Raw genomic sequence first — 20,639 nt, 5'->3', positions numbered from 1 at the left:
ATGTGATACATAGTTAATGCTTTGATAATGAAGATATATTCCAAAATATATCTTCTAAATGGGTTTTCGAAAACTCGATTCACATCTCGAACGCAATGGAGATCCGAATCACCGTACTCAGTTGAGTCTTGCAAGATTGAAAGCGGCTAGGGGCTACTATGTCAGTGATTCGATCTCAAAAATGAATTTATGAAATGGTTTCTTGGGATTTTTAATTACATTTATGCTCGGTAATTTAGTTTCAACATATGGAAATGCTCTCGAAATAAATGGAAAATATGATAAACAAAGGAAAATCACGAGTCAAATTTCAGCAAAAAAAACCTCAGAATGAAAAGAGTTTGAAACAAAATCCCCTAGTCCATAGCTTTTACATACATCACAAAATGACATGAGATGCAATCAAGTTGAGAATCGTACCACTTTTGCATTAGCCAGAATCGAAGACTGAATGGGAAACAATTCATCACGGGTTACTTTGCTCCATCGTCTGGTTGAAGAATGAAGGGAAAGAGTTTAGAATTCTTCATTAAATAATTTTTTTTATTGCAGTAAAGTTCGTCGGCGAATGTTTGATACACGTACATCGCTATACACATACACTTACTTAATTTGTTTTTTGCTTCAGCTTGTGTGTGCATGAAGTATAGTTGCGTCGCTTTGATTTTGATTTACGACGTAACATCAAAGTGAACAAGTTCCTATTGAATCCACATTTCGATTTGCAATTTGAGGCACTTTCTTAAACTGTGTGATATTACAACCGAAGTGAATTCGAGATTAAAGCAACATTCAGCAACAAGCTAAGTGTAAGTAAAAAGGCAGTAGCATCTTATCTCGCTTTCGAGATTCGAAATTCTTGAATACTATTGATTCAAAATAAATGATTGTTTTAATATTGCAACTTCAATTGGATTTAGCTGGTTGCAATCGCAAGAAAATTGCGTACTTTTCAAACAAGTTGTTACTGTTTCAATTGGTAATATAATCCGTCTCTGGCCAATTACAGATAAAACTAATTTCGCCTTATTTATTGAGACAATTTTGTTTTTTATTTCACCATTTACCCTCGCCCCTTCATTGTCGGTTGCTCTGTCCTCGGAGGAAATGGATGTCATTTCAAAATGAAAACAGGAACTGAATTTTAACCGTCGAAAATTATGCGTTGAGATAAGAAATACGAAAGATGATGTACCGAGTCATGACTATGTCTATTAGTGTCATAGCAACAATAACGAAACATACAGCGACGAAAAAAAGCGGAAAATACTTTGCCAAACTGTGAATAAAGAACGCAATAAAATAAAGGGAAATATATTGGCGTGTGCAACACATAGATATGCGATGATGATGACGACGACGACGTCGAGATGGGAAAGTCTGACAAAAAGTAAACCTATTTCGGAATGGATGGTGTCGAATTGCGAAGTACGGAAGAAGAAGAAACGTGAAACGACACGGGAAAAAGTGGTCGTAAAACATGAAAAGTGTTACACAAGCCACCCCAAATGCAAGTGGCAAGCATGCGAATGAGCAAAGTTTTGAAAGAAGGAGAGAGAGAGAGAGAGAGAGAGAGAGAGGTTGTTGTCATTGCCATTGCCAATTCCGTTGTATTTTTGTTTTTACACCGATTTTCCGCTCTGTTCTCACATCAACGAGATGTTCTTTGGCTTAATATTCACCGCAGCCCTTACACACACTCAACCAACACGCTCGCTCCTCCACTCTCGTGTGTTGTGCTTCTCTTATCTACCCGCGCTCCAATTCTATTTGCTGTCATTTCGGTCTTAATGAATGATGTTCTTTTTTTCTTGTTTTGATAACAAACTTTACGAATATATTTCGAAAAATTCCGTCACAGAGCTGAAGATTGTGCGAAGCATGTGTATGTATGTGTGACGGGTGTGTTGTATTCGTCTATTAGTAAATTAGCTACTTAATCGTACAACACTGTGATTATAACATACGTATGATGAGAGAGCGATGCCGAAATTCATTTCGATGGATGGTTCAACAAAAAAATGGGATAGCCCTTTGTTCCCATGCCTTGTGCACTAAATCTGTTCGCTTTTTCTGGTTTTTTTTTGTTATTGTTCTGCAAAAACTTTTGCCACAAATGCTGCGAGATGTGTACACAGAATGTGTTGTCTGTGCAATCGGTGTGGTGATGCGACGAGTTTTGGCAATTCTGAAAAGGGCTGAACCAAACTTTCATTCAAAACCTCGCAATTCGCATCTTCAACTGGAATATTTCATCTCGACCCTTATTACTTTGCGAACAAAGCAACACGTTTTTCTGCTCTTATCGATTTCCGTTCGTAAAACAAGTTGTAAAACAGGAAAAACAAAGACGAGCGGAAAAAAACAATCGTTGCATCGCACAAAAACCAGAGGAACATTTGAGTGCCCATCAAATGAAGCAAAGAAAAAACGCACGAATAATTGACGTTAAGTGAAAAAGTAATGAATAAAGATGATGGAAAGGAAGACGACGAGAGTGAGAATAAGAATGGAAAAAGTTATAATGGAAAATTGTTGCTTTACACAAATAATCATATTATTTTAATAAATTGTTCGTAAGTTCCTTCGCTTCGTTTGGTTTCGTTGCCGTTTCTACATTATTCGCATCGACGTGGCATTCTATTCATTTCCACGTCCATTTCGAGTCGGTATTTTTTTTCCTTCATTTTCGTTCGCTGTTGCTTTGTTTTTCAGTGCGTTCACTCATCCTTTCTCGACTCCGCTCCACTTGATTTCTTGTTACACACTCAACGAAAAAATCTTTGCGAAACGACCAACACAGTTTGCAGGTTTTTTTTTCGTTCGTGCTGCTTGCCATACCCGCAATTGTCATCTTCACTACGAATTCCATTTACTATTGTTATTACTCGGAAGTATGTATTACTTGTGTATAATTCAGTCTGGTTGGTGCGACGTCGAACTAAGTCATTGCTCAAGAAGAAAAAAAATATGAAATGAGAAATGATAAAAAGCATTTTTCGTTTTATTCTCATTCTTCTCTTCTTCTTTGCGCTATTCTTATTCTTTTTTCTTCTGTGAGTGTGTGTTTTTTGCGAGCCTTTTGTTCTGGCGTGCATTAAAAATAAATGACAGAAAAGGAAAATGAAATCGACAAGAATAAATTTATACACATCATCATCTTTATTACATTACAATAGCAAATGGACTGAAGATGAATGAACGAGAGACACAGAGAAAGGAGTGGTAGTCTGAGCCAGATATAGAATGAGGTTGAACGGGGGTGGGTATTACAGAGTGGCTTTTGTTGCCAGATTTCCATTGTTATGTTGTCAAATCCACAAAAATCTTGACATTTTTTTGTCATTTTATTCGGTTTATCATTGTATCTATTTAATAAAAATCGCTCGAAATGAGGAAACGAGATGGAGGGTGTCAAAAGTGAAGGACAGCATGACATACCATCCACAAACAGTTCATAAAGTTGCAAACACACACACACACACACATGCACAAAATCGGGGATATTGGAATGAAACAAAAAAGTATGACAACAAGCTCAAGAGATAAACATAATCATCGAGACAACAATGATAACCGACTATAAAAAACGCGCACGCACACACACACACACACACACAAACCTGCTTTTATGTGCGTTCTCCATTGAGCTCGATTTAGCTGAAACATTTTTGCGAATTTTGCATAAAATGTCTGTGAGTGCAGCACTTACACACATTCCTACAGCTATTTGAAATATGTTTCATTGTTTCGAAAGTACCACTCATAGTTCTGTGCTGACTGAATAGAGACGCAATTGAGAGCCAGCGAGTGACAGAGAGACAGAGCGAGAAAAAGAGAGAGGGCAATGAGATATGATGAAAAACCAAAATATTCCACATGCGATACTTCATTTGGTTGGGTCGGATTTGATCTGCCATCATCAGCAAATATATATGTATGGATTTATGTATGGAAACTTTGTTCGTTCAAGATGAGCGATGCGTGCTCACAGCGTGATGGTTTACTCAATTTGGCCGGAATTTAATCAGAACTAAAGAAAAGCGCAAACCCAACTGGAACAAAAAAAATATTCGGTTCGTGCAACATGCGAAGTACGAATGAACAGCAACAGCAGCAGCAGCAGCAGAAACTAGCGAATCAAAGCATGCGAATAAAATATTCATTTTGAATATTTAACTGAATTTGAGATTTGTTGCTGCTCAAGCAAAGCAATGAAGCACAACGAGATCGACATTTTAGCTGCTTATCATTCGGAGAATGATGCGTTTTTTTTTGTCCCATTCTGCTCTCCAATGGAGAGTCTCTATCTCTCTTCTGCTTCTTCTTTTTATTTTGTACTTGAGTTTCGTTTCCTTTGTGCCAGAAAAGAGAACTATTTACTTTAGTTGTTTCGAAAAATATTGCTAAAATGGCTGGCTCGTTTTGGTGAAAGAGCATGACGATGTGATATGAATCGGAGATGATAAGCAATTTGAAATGAAGTCGGATGAAACCCGAAAAAAAGACATTGCGCATATTGTGTAGATGTTGTTAGCAGCAACTTTATTACCAGGCAATGGGTCGTTAACAGCAAACAGAAAACGGCAGAATAGACGAAAAAAAAGCGTAATGCTTTAAATATTTTTGGCACGTTTCTCACACAACAAAGCAGACAATGCATCGAAAATAGACAATAGTTTTCAACGATAGAGCCCCGGCTCTCTCTTGAAAATGTTGATTTGTATACACTAAACATTATCCTCCATTACATAATATGAATATTATGCAAATGCGACAAACTATTATAGATTGCAAACGGCAAGCATCGAATTCAGAGTGTATATGGTGCTGTTGGTTTAATGCCCGAGGCGCACTATTCCACTTCAGTTTTCATGAAATGTTAAATTCAATTTTGCACATCGAAAATGGAAAAACAACGCTTCAAACATGACTGCAGGTCATAAATACATGAGTCAATTCACTGATTCTTTAAAATTTATCTGGTTTCATTCGAGGGCTTCCGCAAATGCATTTGCTTCAATCAATACACGTTCCGGCACAATATTGATATAGGCACACATACACTACAATGTCTGGCATTTTGTGACTCTCACTCTCTGTTGCTCCTCTCCCGAAAAAATGCAATCAAATGCAATGAAAACAAACGAGAAGCCAGTAACTGGTTAGCCGGTGGTGAGAGACGAAATTCTGATCGCAAACGTGCAAATCGCAATGCATTTGAGCTTTAATACAATGTCTGGAATTAAACAAACTTCAGTGGAAATGTTTGGAATGGTTTACCATCGAGAAAAATGCTAAGAAAAAAATTTACTGCCTCGTTTTGTTTCTTTCGTACACAAAAGATCGTGTTTTGAGAGCAGTTTTAGTAATTTTGGTACTTGTTGTTGTGTATTTTGTATTTGCAGGTAAAACATTAAAATGCGATGCAATTCCGAATGACTGTGCCATTAAACGACGTCTGAAGACATCAAATTGAGACCATGTTCTAAACTGCTGTTATTCGTAAGTATTACATGATTTTCTCTCCGGTGTTCCTGTTTGAAGCATCATCAACACAACCGGGAGTCACATTCACACAATTACAATGGCAAAATGAATGAAAATACCAAAAACTAATCGGAGGGAATCGATACTTGTTACGGTGAAAATGCCAATACGGGCGATACAATTCAACATTCGGAATTTGGTTTGACTACCTGAAATTACTACAATTTCTTTCAAACTATTCGCACTGAAACTCCTTATCAGGTTCGACAGCATCCAAGTGGATGCTTTTGAAGATAAGGTTAAATACAAAAACGTCTAAAAACAAAAGAAAATCGTCTAGAAAAAATAACAATTTCGTTTTTAATTCTTGTCAATTGTGTGTCAATGTAATTATCGTGACAAGACTAGCTCGAAGCCCCACAGCATCAAATACTGAATGAACCGAAAATGCTATCAGTTACATACATGGAAATATTATATTATTCGATCAATAGACACCATTTTTAATTAGAGCTAAATGGACAATGTATAATTGGGCCAGGGCCTGTTCATTGTTCAGTTAAATTTTGCACAATAAATAAAAATAAAAAAAATAAAATAAAACACAAAAATGAAATGTTCCATTGATGATAGTTCAAATTGAATTCGAAATGGAAGAAATTCATTTCGTGTATTGACAAGCTGAACAAATACTTTATTACTTCCTTGACACAATTCAATTGGTACTTTTCGAATTTAAAAATCTTGCGCTGCATCAAATTAAAGCAACTCTTGTTCATATACTTTTTCGATTCGAATAACTCGAGATGGTTTTCATTTTGCGAAAACCAACGAAATTCATTTGAATATCTGAAAAAACTTCGTTTCGACTCACGCCGTCGTGCTCGCTGTCAACGGCAAATTCAATTGTCACTGGCGGCAACAGCAATGTTAATGCCGAACTAAAGATGGTTTACATCTAAACTTCCACGAGCATTGCATTTACCGGCGGACAAACTTATTTTGATTTTAATCAAAATTTCATACAATAGTTTTCAGCAAAATAAGTTTTCTGTTGTCGAAGTCAGTTTTAATCTGGAGAATTTCTTTGGCTGCCTGTCGATATGTATGGACTGTTGTGGACTGGCACAGATTTTTCATTAATTTCGGGGGTTAATTGAGTGGAATTCGGAATGCGACGTCCTCACATCATTAGAAAGAAGATGATATTAAAAGTGACCGTATTAAATCATTCAGAACGGATTTAACTCGGAAACGAGTTGGAAAAAGGGTGTACGCTTCATTGGGAATCTAATTTAAAATATCGCATCGTGTTTGATAGAACATTGTGTGTATGTGTGTTTGTGCGTTGCTCATCCGTTCATCTCTTCTTTGCCTGTGTACTTTCCCTCATCGCCATAAGAAATCGAATATGCGGATTTCCAATCGAGTCGACGATTTATCTATATTTGGCAATGGACTGAAAATCCTGTCGAACAAGAAAAATTGAGTTCGAGCCTTCGGAAATGACACACAATAACAACGGGGCAAACCAGAATGAGAATAACCCCAGCAAACTTCAATACTCAATATCCTTTTTTTATATTCGCCCCGAAAATAATAATACACTTCGATTTTTGCGGACTACAAAAAAGAGCAGCATATAATTTATTGCATCTTATCTCTTGCTTCGATTATTATTTTTCACGCTATCCATTGCCGAGGGTAACATGCGACAGAAGAGAAGGATCGTGCGATTCGAACGAGAGAAAGAAAAAACTTGGGGGTAATTTATGGTTCATAAGCTTGGAACGCACTGGCAATGCGGTCAGTTGCCAAAAATCATTTCCATCGATTCATATCAGTGAACACGATGAGAAAATGCTAAAGAGCGACGAAAATCAATTTTCGGTGCTCATTTTTCTTCTTCCTTCCACTCTATCTCTCTTCCTCTCTCTCGCTTGCTTCTTTTCATTCTCGTCCATATTGTGTGTGTGCGCGCCCGATTGCATATAATCTACTAAAGATCAGTGCATAAGACATCCATTGCAAATGGTATATAGTATATCATTCGACAGTAGCATCCAGTCGCATGATCCAGTTCATGAATTTTGTATGTTCGAAGAGCTTTGTGTGTTTGTGCAATTTGAATTCGATTATCGATCAGTTCATTCGTAATAATTTGTTGGGGCGCAAGTTTGATATCTGTCGCCAGATTATGTCTCTCTTTCTCTCTCGCTCTTGTTGAAAATTATTTCTTCGATTTATTCTTCCACTTTTATTATTTGTTTGCCATTCGTTTCGTTATGTCCCATTGAAAGTTGCTCGTGTAATGTCGCCATCGTTCATTGTCATTTTCATCGTTTTTTATATCTCTTTCTCCTTCTTTCTCCTGTCGCTGCTTTGTGTGTGTTCCTCTTTAAAGTTTATTTAATAAAACTTTTATGAAGCTCACACAAAAAAAACTTTGGCAGAGAAAAGTTAAGATGCGTTCAAATAACGCCAGTAGTCGAACGAGAGGCGTTTTATGACATGTTTTTCATCTGGCTCACAATACCACCGTATTCTCGTTTTGCACCCGTTTATTTAATTTGTACTTTCGTCAAGTTTTCCCATCCGGTGTGGCGTGCGCGCGTTCGCTCTCGCTCACCTCGCTCGTTGGCAAAGATGGTCGATTTCTGTGCGAATGTGTCATCAAAATCGATTCGATGTCCTTATTTTTCAATTCCAATTTCATTTGTTTGTTTATGTTATTTGCTGGTGCCCTTTTTTACTTCCACGGCGAAATTGCCGATGGAGTCAGAATAACGAGCGTAAGAAAGACGAATGAATTGAATGGTTCGATTCGGCTCGCCTCAATATCTTCCTTCGTAAACACCACCAGATGGACACAAGCACAACCAGAGAGTGAGAGATTGAACATTAAATGGGAAAAATAAATCGAAACACATGAAAATGGACAAGTTGTAACAATAAGTCAAGTCAGCACCAATAGCCAAACACACATACTCGCTCACACACCAAGCTGTTATCGTTTCATTGCTCAACAACAATGCTCAATGAATGTAACGAAGTGACGGCTAACGATACAAATTCAATAAATTATCATTTTTTTCGTTGGGAATTTTCACATTGCCGATGGCCAATCGAGTCAGTCGGCACTGATGGACAGCCAGCCAACCAGCCACTCATCCTCATTCCCTTCTCTCGCGCACTCTCACTCTCGTTCTCATTGCTGTGTGTACATTTCATGTGTGCGATATGCCACTTTGATTTGCAATCGAAATTATGGTGTGAAATCGCCACGGGAATTCAATAGGCCCAACACCAAATGATATTTTATTCATTTGATTGTGTATTTTGTTTGTGCATGAGTCTGTATTCGACAATCGAATGAAAATGGCCATTGAAAAAGAGAGAGAGAGCTAACTAGCCAGCCAGACAGCCAGCCAGCCAGCCGTATTTCAGCAATATGTCGTTCTTCTCAAACGAAAACCGAAAATTCCAATTTTCGTTTGATTTCCATCGTTTTTGGTTGATGCAAAAGCAAAAGTTTGGTCCTTTTTCTGTCTTTGCTAGGTTCAATTTTTTACATACCGTTAATGTCGATTGCTTCACAGCGCCAAACTTGTCCGAATGCTCCTTCTCCCAAAATATTGAAAAACTTTAATCGATGCCTTGGGAAATCCCATCCATCTGATTTTCCCTGTGAATTCGAACTACTTGTTGATAGCTGCGATGTTGCCTGAAATTACAAAACACACATGAGAGAGAAGAATAGAAAAAAATCGAGCAAACGATTTAAGTAAAAAAAACAACAAACAAGAAATTCCCAATGAGATGAGGAGTATCGATATAAAAATGCGAGAAAACCATCATGGTCATCTTAAATAAATGCCGTATACGGTTGATGATTCCACATTGTTCGTCGCCACAAATGGTCGAACAATTGGAGAGTAACAAAAGAAAACGATGAACGAACGAACGAACGAAACGGAGAGCCGAGTGTGTTGAAGAACTGAACTGCTTCGGCTCATTATACCTTTTTTGTGCTGAGTACGACTCGTATTCTGAGAGAGAGAGAGAGAGAGAGAGAGAGAGAGAGAGAAAGAAAAAGGGTGCGAACATAATAGTAACCTTATTATTCGGTAGTCTATCCAACATATTTAACTAGTTTAGTCTTCAGCAGCTGTATCCTTCGAGCAAAATGATAACAATATGGTTTCCCAATCAAAATCTCCCGGCAAATTTCAATATCGTAAGACTTTAAGCAGTTTATCGAGCCATCGACAAAATGAGAATGAAAACCAATTGCCAATCCAACTAAACAGTCAAAAATAACAATCCCAATTTCATCTTTTAAAAAGGGAGGTGTAGTGGTGTACGGTACGTAACCACTCGCCGCATGCATTACACATGCATTGCGCATGCTGATTAGCATTAATTAAATAAAGTCACTCAGTCTTGAGTATACAGCCTAAGCTGCAAGTTGTCTGATTAATTATCCACCCATACAGGAGGCCATCTGAGAGTCTCTGACCTCAGATGGCCCACCGTCTAAATATCATCAACTATACCTTATTACCATTAAACACCACTCCCATCGTCTCTACTTTCTCATCTCTTGGCCTCATTCTCGAGCATCATCGCTCTCAACGGTATCAAAAGCTTGGCAATACGTCATGCGAACATAACACATGGCTTGGGCTGGCTCATAATGAAACTTTTCAATGTGCACCAAAGCATCCCTTTTGAACAAAAGTCTTTTCATTTGTGTTATCGCTTTTTCTGTCGACGTAATGAAATTTTCCGGCAGCTATAAATAATTTATGGCTGTTGCGAAAGTATGGTAGAGAGAAAATAGCATCGAAGGAACATCTTTATGAATGGTTTACCGTAAACGAAGAGATAGAGAGAGGGTGAGTGAGTGAGATTTGCTTTTATGTTGTCGGCTCGTCTTCTTTTACACATCGATATCAATCATGACTGAGGGCGCGGAAAGTTTTGCTGACTCTGATCAGCTCGCTGCCTTGTGATGGACGGATGAGCGAGCGAACAAACGACTGAGCTCAATGTGATTCAATTCGATTTAATAAGTGAATGCATATGTGTGTGCGCGCTGTGCTTTTGTGCGTTATCAGTTGCTGGTAAGTAAAATGAAAATTGAGGATGCCTTGTTCTCGTGTGCCCGATATCCATTCACATCGTAAATACTACCATTGCACATCCTATATCATTCGTAAGTGATGCGAAAACGATTCGATCGTCTATCGAAATGGGTGCACCATTCCCGCTCAATCGCTCGTTCCCGCCGATTCCGAAAATGGAAGATACATCCCATAACAACATAATAAAAATAAATCTGTTTTAGTTATTGGCGACTGGTGTGCGCTTTTATTATTCGCTTTAGCCGATACTGCCGATTGTTTTTATACATTGGCTCGAAAAACCTGTCTTGCACTCGCATACACACACAGTGTGCTTTTGGAACAACTTTTATTACACATCCCTTCGTTATACGTTTTATTCTGATTTTTATTTCTACTTTTTTTCTGTATCCTACGGTTGGTTCATTCGTTCGTTTGCCGTGTGTCTTGACCGAAAATGTCTGGCCCGACAGGAGTCGGTGAATCAAACACGCCGTGTACAAAGACGGTTTTCAATAGACGAGCGAAAGAGTATAGAATGTAGTCGATAGAGAGACAAAGTGAGTGTATGTTTACCTGCATGTGTGAATTTTCTCGCTCCCAGGGGACATATCGATTATTAAACGCTGTTGGACCATTCCAATGCTGCATTACCATTGAATTGCGACTGTCTTCCGATATCGACGACATCATAACCGTACTCGTATTACTTAAATTGCTTTGGTTTGATTTTTTGGCCATTTCTTCTTTGCTTTTATTTTTCAGTGATTTACCAATTGCACATAAGCGCTTTCGAAATAGAAACGACGATACAATTAGACCCGATGCAATTATAATGCCGCATGCGATGATTGCAATTGGCAAAACGGTTTTCAATGCGGATCGTGGAAAGATTGTCGTCTCTGACGTGCTATTCGTGGTCGCACCATTCACCATCGCAGTGCCGTTAGCGGTGTGTGTTGCATTGTTGCTTGGATTTTCATCGGTGGTTGTTGGTATTTCATTGGCGATGGTGGTCGATGTAGTTGTGGCATTGTTGTTGTTGTTTCCATTTGATTTTGGTGTGTTATAAATCGGTGGCAGTGCAAACGGTGGATATGGTGGCCGAGTTGGAACGCCTGGCAATGAATAAAACGGTGGCAGCAAATGCGTTGCATTTTTCACATGCGACATAAATGACGGCGCACCATTTCCATTAGTTGTTGGACCATTTTTCGACTTGATATTGACGAATACACCATTTTTTGCATGGTATGTACCGTCGGTAACGGTGACATAGAGCAAAAAGTTTTCGCCACCACGACCCTCCAAACTCTCATTGAGATAAACAACGCCGGTATCACGATTTATACGAAATGGCAGTGTTTCATCTTCAGCTCCGTCGCTCGGTTCCAAACCGAATGTTAGCACATCGTTTGGATCATTATCGCTCGCCTGTACACGAGCTATCACCGTGTCGATTTTCTCGTCCTCGGGTATTTTCCAATGATTGTCGACCAACACAACAGGCGGTGAATTAGGAACTTGATCGGATCGAAATTCCTTGGCTGCAGCTGGAAAATTGAAAAAAAAACGCAAAATTGTTATGATTAACTGATCAATTTTCATTAATTTGCTAATCATTTTAATGACAATGTGAAATCCATTAAAAATACACAACAAAACTGCAATTAGTGTCACATTTTCAGGTTTCAACATGTTGAAAATGGAAAAAAAATATTAATGTTCATAAAACAATTAGACACGAGAACTTGGCATTCTTTTGAAAGGACAGAAGTACAGCGCAGCGTAATGTGAAAGTCATGTATTAATAGCGAGCACCGAGCAATAACATGTTTCTGCTTCAATGTCTCTTTATGGGAATATTACAGTAATTTTGAGTGATTTTTTTGGTCGAGGCATAATTTTATTAAGTGTCACGTCAATCAATGATTCATTTCCTTTCCAAAAACAACGCCCGAATGGTATCATAATTTAAATAATCGAATTGCATAATGGAATACGGATCCTCTAGTCATAACTAGACCCAAATCCAAGCTGGCCCAACAACAATTCGTATTCGAATGTATAAAAGCGAGAGAAAAAAACGTCGTTCGAAGCATAACACAGCATATGTCAAAAATGTTATTGTGAGTCAGCATAACTTTCATTTTTCGAACCATTTTGACGCTACTTTTATTATTGTTTTTTCTCTGTCCCTCTTTCTGTTGCTGTGCGTATTGTGAGCGTATATTTTTTCGGTTGATGTTTGACCGCATTTCTCTCCTCCTATAAATGGTATTGCTCTGTGCTTCTTTGAACGCAAATGAAACATTTGCATGAATTGTTTGCTCTGAACGCGCCCATCCAAAATTCAGATTTGATGTTCATTGTCCACATACTGAATGAAACGAATTCAAATTCGTTCATTTGAATTACAGTGAGGGACTACCAGAAGTGTCCGGGGCGCGTTTGATGAAGTGTTGGATGGCGTTAATATGCGTTGGCGTCATGCAAATTCGGTTTTTATGACCTTTCAATATATCGCGTGTCGTTTGTTAAATTGTATTCTCGGTGCATATCTCAATGAAAAATAATAAAAAAAATTGTTTATAGCCGAGGAGCGATAGAGTGTTGATAAAATCTCAAAAGCCGAGCACGAATATCGGGCCACCGCTGACTAACAATCAAAGTTCACTTTTTTGGAATGCGAACGTGTTGTTGGTTCGAGATTTTTGCATAGCACATAAATTCATTTCGTATGCTCTTACTCGTGCAACAATGAAAATAATGTGTTTGTATATGTGTTTTTTTCTTCGTTCTGCTTCCGGTGATAAGCAAATTCAGCTTTCAATGGATGTATACATTGATTTCGAGTATTCACAGGTTCACATGCAACAACAAAAAAAACGAAATACCCTGAGCAGAGCGAAAGAGAGTGAAAAATGTGGATAGAGTTCTATGGCCGAAGCCACTTGTTGTTGTTGCTTTTCTACCTTTTTCACCTAGAATCATAATTAGTCGATGTCCGACCGAATGGAAATGCACGCAACCAAAGCCGAACAAGCGACCAACGAGCAAACGACTATAAACGTGTGAGTGAATGAAAAAATATTCCTGTGTTTGCTCGAAATGGCTTGAGCGGATCATTCGCATTTTTTAATTTATATGGAGATGAACGCGCACGGACAAATAAATTATTATTGATGCACGTGAAACACACTCACACACACGCCAACGTAATAATGAGTAGGAAAAAATCCAGAATATAAACAAACTCACACTCAAAGCGGCACACAACTAAATAGCCACTGAGTATACACGCACTGAACAGAGAGAATAAAAAAAATGCCCTGAGTAGAACATAACAGCACTGTAACAGCGAATGAAAATCGCTGTAATTCACTCACTAGCATTAATAAAGTCGAGAGAAAGAGAGAGAAAGATCATTTATTGTGCTGACTTTTACGCGCACGATGAGCCAAATAAACGTCAAATCAACGTTGAGCCGTTGTTTTTCAATTTGAAAGCCCGAATAATCAACAAAATGAAAACAAAAATTAGAATAGTGAACGAATAAACATACGAACGAACGAAACGCAACAAAGCCAAGTGAATGAGTAGGCGAGCCGACGAATGAGGTGAAAGAAGAAGGGAGAGAGAGACAAAAAAGAGCCGTGCTCTGCTATTTTTTTCTCCTAGTGTTCATTTTTCGCGGAGAATTTTCAGCAGATTCATTGTATCGCTTACATAACATGATGATCGATGTGCATTGTACTGGGAATAATCAAATGAGGCAACCTCTTTATTAATTATTTCGACATTCGAGAATGAAAACAAAGCAAATCCCCACCCGAACAAAGAGCGACGGAGCAAAACAACTATGTGGTAACGCGCGCGCGAGAGAACAAAAAAATGTGTAATAAATTGATTTTGTATGTGAGTTGATGAGTCGAACTCTCTGGAAATGGAATGACGAAAAAAGCATCGAGCACTTTGAGCTTATCTACAATGAACGAACTGAAAAAAAGCGCCGCAACAACGAACAAAAACGACATGAACACTGGAAGTTAAGGTCGCAATTATGTTTTAAAATATTCTCAAGCGATTTTCATTTCGTGTTGATGTTTTTTTCTGCTCTCTCGTTCGTTGCTATTATTCATGGGAACGACAGTGCTTCAGCTTCTCACTACTTGTTCTATTTATCATTCGATCTTTTTGTTCTTGCAAAAGCGAACGCGGTGCTTTTTTTCGGTGCTATTTACTGCTGTTGCTGTTATTATCGTCGTTCGGTTCATTTTATCGAATGGATTGGATGGCGATGTGGTATGTGTGTTTTTTTAGCTGTCTAAAATTGAACGCACATTAACAACAAAACTGGTGGCAAGCCAGCCGCAAAAATGACATGCAATCGCGATACGCATGAATGATTTGTCTTTTCAACTTGACTTGATGTATACCGTGTGTTCCATTGTTCGATTCTCTGTTATACTTTTTTCTCGCTGTCGCTGTCTCTCTCGATATTCGCGCACATTCGATATTATATTTACTGGAGTAGTCAATACAACAGCAACAACAACAACAACAAAAAAGTTACCACTGTAAAACCTGATTTTTGTTCAATTTTCGCCAGGGCTTTTTCATTCCGTCCGCCGAGTGAGCGCAGCTAAATTGTACTTTGTGTCAGCGTTGATATTCCTGGCTTTCACAATGCATTTAGACTTTGACTACGAGAGCAAGCACAACAATTTTATCGCCTTTTTAATTATTGAACCACATTGAACGAGCCTCTCTCTCTCTCTCTCTCTCTCTCTCTCTCTCTAACACAACTCATGCATACACACTCTATGGAAATGGAACACGCGTTCAATCATCAATGTTCATTTTATCGGATAAATTCTTTGCAATTAATTTCAGTAGAAAATTTTTTTGCTACCATTTTACTCTAATAATTACTACAAACAGCTCACACACACAAACACCCACTCTAACCGAGGTTTAATGATGGAAAAATGCTTTGAATTTTATACTAAAAACATTTTCATTTCGCTATGCAACCACTAAATTTGGTGGTTGGGTGGTAAGTCCGTTTGCCGTCACGCCAAGTGCCATCCAAACCTCGAATTCGGAGAAAGAGAGAGAACAAACAAAAACAAATTCTCCAAAATTCGAAATAACCATTTTATGAGACGCCGATTATTGTAATTACTCAACCAGCTGCTCAATTAATTCATTAGTTTTGCTCAGCGTAACGAATCCGTTTCGCTGGCATATTTTATAATCCGGATGTTGAGAAATGAAATTGCAAACACACAATTTTGCGTTCTGTCGGATTTTACGCGAACAATACGTTCTCCATTTTGCCTTCAATTAAAACACAAACTTTTTTTTGTTCTTGTTTTTGAATCGATTAATCACAACAGATCATAATTTTTCGTTAGAATTCGTTCGGTAATAATATTTCGTAACATATTCGGCTGTATGAGTCACACGCACACAGAGAAAAGCGTATGCAAAGAGAAAAAGATTGATGACCTCATCCACTGTGTGCAATTGGTAACAAATGAGCCGGCCAATTTGTAATCGCGCTTGTAGCCGCAAGCCGCAAGTTCATGAGAACACCAACAACAAAAAACACGAAGAAGAACACGCGTACATTTTGGAATTAACATTCTTTTGTTGCTTCATTAATTATTTGAGTGTGTTCGCTGCTCTGCATAATGTTTGCATCGGAAGTAATGAGATTGAGCCCAAAATAATAATAAAAAAAAACAACAACAACAACAGTATCGGAAGAACCGCTGTATGGTTACTGCTGTGTTGTTCGCATTGTCCCACTGCCAATCGACCTTGTACCATATCAAACGGTACAAAGTATCTTAAATTCAATTTATTTCGATGAGAAGATTCATCGTTGAATTTTATAACCAACCGACTAAATGGAGTAATTAGGGACCGTGGTGGTATTATCTGCATCTTGGAAATGCGTGCTTCCCCCAAAAATGTCGAAACTTATGCCAAAATACGGTATTTATTTGATTAGGACCTAATTTCCCAAAGAGATTAAATCGATGTCTTAACTTTCTGTGTAGACAACATTTTCTCTCTCATTCACTCTCCAATGTTGGATATTGTCGCTAAGAAGCGCTTAGTCTTATCTAGATTTACACATGACTTACCATAGGCTTTATCTCTCTGCCATTTAAAAGAGAGGCAAAAAAACGTAATGTGCGTTAATTCAAATGACTGTGAACGTGTTCGTTCAATTTATAGTCCAGCGCATTTGCATTTTTTGCAAATAACCATAAAATTGCTAGCATGAAAGTTTCTATATCTCTCTGTCTGTTTAAGAGAAAAGCACTTTAAACAAATAATGACAAATGATTGTATTTTAAATGGTTCTGTGTATTTGTGTGTGTGTGTTTTTCGTTATTTCTTTTCTGCACTCGCCCATTCTAAAATGGTCATTATGAAAAGTCATTGCGTCGATGGAAATGGTTTTGTTGTCATGAAAAGAGAAGCGGAAAGCAACAACAACTAGACAACCAAGCACTTGGATTTACTGTGAGTGTGCATGTGACAATAGAATGGAAGAGTCTCTCTATCGTTCGTTTATTGTGCTCGGCATTAGGAGATACAGAGTTTATACGTATATTTTCCGCTTGCCAAGACTTCATCAACTGGGAACAAGCAGGAAAAGCCTCCATTAAAGTGAAGTTCTCATTTCAAAAATAGACTGCAGTTCGCCATTTTCCATGTGAATCGTACCGTTCGTTCGCACGAAATTTGCAAATGACATTGTTGTGTTTGAAACTATTACTATTATTATTATTTCAAGAAAATTGAAATTGCTAACTTACCAGTGTTTAAAATGAAAACTACAATTAATATCACAATTGTGTGCATCCATGACGTAGCCAAGTGGAAACGCATTGATTTTGATGTGAAGTGAAGCATATTGTTGGATGTTTTGTGCTTGAAAATTGGAAGGAATGGGCTCAATCTCTCTCTCTCTCTCTCTCTCTCTCATGTACAGGTACACACACGCACACCGAAAATGAATAACAATATGGAGCCAGTAAATCGTCTCTTATAGTCAAGCTAATCGTTTAACACGAGTCAAAAGGCACAATTTATATTCGTATAAATTGAAGTCACTTTTTTGATTTCGCAACATTCCAAACCGAAAAAGCAGTATTGTCGTAGCGGCGAAAGCATACAAACTCAACGCGAACGCATATGTCACATACACATAAATAGTTGCAAACCGCTACGTTGTACCGTACATACATACGGACAGAATTAGAATTGCGAACCGAGCATTTGCTCATTTACATACATATATATACCGTGCAAATGGAATTGTAAAACTCTCTTTCAGCGACGACCACAATGCTGCACACACGCTCACTTGCAAACGATGTTGTTGTTTCTGCTTGTTTTTTACTTATTTCTTCGTTTGTTTTTTACTTTCGTCTTTTCACGTTTATTACTATTTTCTTTAAATATACAAATTCGTTCTTCGCTTTCACTTGAGCACAACAATTTCACCATAAAAATGGCTCACTTGGCGTATGGAGACGCGAATTCAGTTCGCTCACGTAATTTATTGAATGTGTTTCTTTTCCCTTCGGCTGTGCCATTCGGTGGTTCCTAGTGCCTTTTGGCCGCACTTAACGCTGTTTAATAATGAAGATGAATTTCTCGCTGTCGCCTCTTTCTCTCGCACACTCACTCACTCACTCACTCACTTGCTGCTTTGTTATCGTTTTGTTTTGATTTTTTTTTCTCCTCGTCTTCTGCTGAATCGTCGTCTGTTTATTCGTTGCCTTTATTTCACTGTTGTTTCAAAAACACAATCGCAATATGATTTTGTTGTTTTATTTTTTTTCGGTCGTTTTTCTTTGCACTCGTGCCCATGCCCAATGGAAATTATGGGCACACATACGAATATGACCACTGCGCTGTGTGCTGCGTATATTTTTTGAGCACATTTATTATTTTATTTGTTCTTCGGGCTGCCGCTTTTTTGTTTCTTTCTCCATAAACACACATTCACTGTGCGCACGTTATAGCTGCTGGTTGTTGTATGTCAAATAAAAATATTCATGAAAATTGCATTGCATTTTTCTGGCATGACATTCTCATAATTTTGTTTTTTTCGGGTTGTGTCTCGTCGTTATTTTACTCGGTCGTTGGTGTGTATGTGTATTTTTATTTTTATTTTTTTGGTTTCACTTGGCGCACTCACGTCTAGGCAATGACAACACTAAATAAACCCAACGAATGAACACATCATTATGTTTTATTTTTATTTTTTTCGTAGTCACACAATTTGGCTGGTGATTTATCCAAAACTGGCATTCGCTCTCGTTTGTTTCTTTTTTATTATTATTATTTCAAATAAACTATTTTCACTTTTTTTCATTACTCGGCACCATTGTCACATAACTGTACAACGGTTTTGATCGTCGGCTAATTTCTCCGATCATAATAAAAATTGATTTATTAGCTAAATCGTTGATCGCCTGCAAATATACAAAATGAAAATGTCACATTAAAATACCAATTAATTTCACATGAAATTCATTTCAATTTGATTCATTTGCACTGCAAAACCAAATGAGAGTGAAAAAGATAATAGCATCGGATGGGCAAATGGGAATCAGAGCTCAAGAAAATGTGGCGTTGAAAGCAGTTTAAGATTGAATTTCATGTTCAACAGTCACTTAAATGATTTAATTCATTTGGATGGTTATCGCAAAGCATGAGATAGATGGAGAAAGATGAATGAAATAGAATGGCTTCACTTGAAAACACTTAAGAGCATGAAATCTTTCCGACACATGTTTTGGCTTTGCGAAAGATGACTAGGCGAGAAACCACAAAAGCACAACCTCAACAACAGCATCAGAAACAACAACAGCAACAGCAAGAAAAATGCAGTCTTCAACAATTTCTCTTTTCAGTTTGATTTTATGTCCGTTCGTGTTTATCACTTTCTTGTATATATATATATATGCATTCAATTAGATTCTTGATATTTTCTACTTTGCATGGACTTAAATACACATCATTCGTGATTGAAAATTGCTCAATCCACAATTGCGATGCTTAACTTTATATATCAACAATGTAGAAAATAGCAAACTCAACAAGCGATAAAACACCGAGTGCACGAACGAAAACTCGTTGCGACTTGATTCTGGCACTGGTTCGACCAAATGACGAGCTTCCAATTAAGGAAATGCATTCCAATGCCAAGCAAATCGGTTTTTGCTCGATTTGAGTTTTTTTTTCTCCGTATGATTTAAGCCGATAAAAAAGGTTTAGTTTATGATGGGATCATTACATTTTCGATGAAAAGAAATCTCTTAAAACAATATGAAGATATCAGAGTATTTTTATTGGAACACCAGAGAATATGCAACACATGATCGATTTTCTTCACAAGCAACACAATGCAATAGCACACGGTCGTATATCCGCTTAATTGCCACTTGCATTGAATTCAGATTTCTGTTGTGTTGTTTCTCTCGTCGGTTTTTTCTTCGTCTTTCAACGAAATAATGAAATATTTCATTCCACACAATGATTTATGATATTCGATAACGACTGCTGATCACGTATCATCAGCGATCGTATATCACATTGACTGTGTACACAAATTCCGATAGAGTGCTTACATGACTCTAATTAGAATATGATGAAGGGGGATAGTGCGCTCGCGTAAAACAAGAAATGGACGCTTTGCTATTGTGCATTCGCCTTTCAATATTGTTTTTATGGCTTTGCGCGCTTTGTATGATCGTATCCGGATTTTATTGTATTAGTAAATGGCTTGGTTGCTTGCTCGTGATGGTGAAAGTATTTGCGTTCATTTTCGGACCCGATAAACTTATTAAGACTGTTAATTTGTTTCGTCTTTTTTGTCTGTTTGTTTGTTTGTTTGTTTGGTTTCGGACTGGAAAGGTTTAAGATTTTAATCGCACTGTTGAAAAATTTCAACCAACATGGAAATGTGTTTGAACCTTCGTGGTTCAT

General features: G+C 37.8%; 2 protein-coding genes across 6 annotated transcripts in view; one reads left to right on the top strand and one right to left on the bottom strand.

Moving 5' to 3' along the window:
• The window catches only part of LOC129567728 (uncharacterized), an 89,142-nt gene that overhangs the window by 48,797 nt on the left and 19,706 nt on the right, over positions 1 to 20,639 (top strand). For all 5 annotated transcript variants that reach the window (XM_055444961.1, XM_055444960.1, XM_055444962.1 and 2 more), the window contains one exon: positions 5,409 to 5,505. The gene's annotated coding sequence lies outside the window, so the exon portion shown is untranslated. The remainder of the gene's footprint in view (positions 1 to 5,408; positions 5,506 to 20,639) is intronic.
• The window catches only part of LOC129567736 (tyrosine kinase receptor Cad96Ca), a gene marked incomplete in the record, with an annotated part of 38,072 nt that overhangs the window by 14,522 nt on the left and 2,911 nt on the right, over positions 1 to 20,639 (bottom strand). Inside the window, 3 exon segments of the mRNA XM_055444978.1 lie at positions 9,067 to 9,214; positions 11,193 to 12,169; positions 17,456 to 19,123. Coding sequence (XP_055300953.1) covers positions 9,067 to 9,214; positions 11,193 to 12,169; positions 17,456 to 17,552 — 1,222 coding nt within the window.

This window comes from Sitodiplosis mosellana, unplaced genomic scaffold (assembly GCF_009176505.1).
Source record: "Sitodiplosis mosellana isolate CC-2019 unplaced genomic scaffold, AAFC_SMos_1.0 Smas_scaffold_12, whole genome shotgun sequence".
Lineage (NCBI taxonomy): Eukaryota > Metazoa > Arthropoda > Insecta > Diptera > Cecidomyiidae > Sitodiplosis > Sitodiplosis mosellana.
The sequence above is the reverse complement of the archived record's forward strand: the minus strand, read 5'-3'. Positions and strand labels throughout refer to the sequence as shown.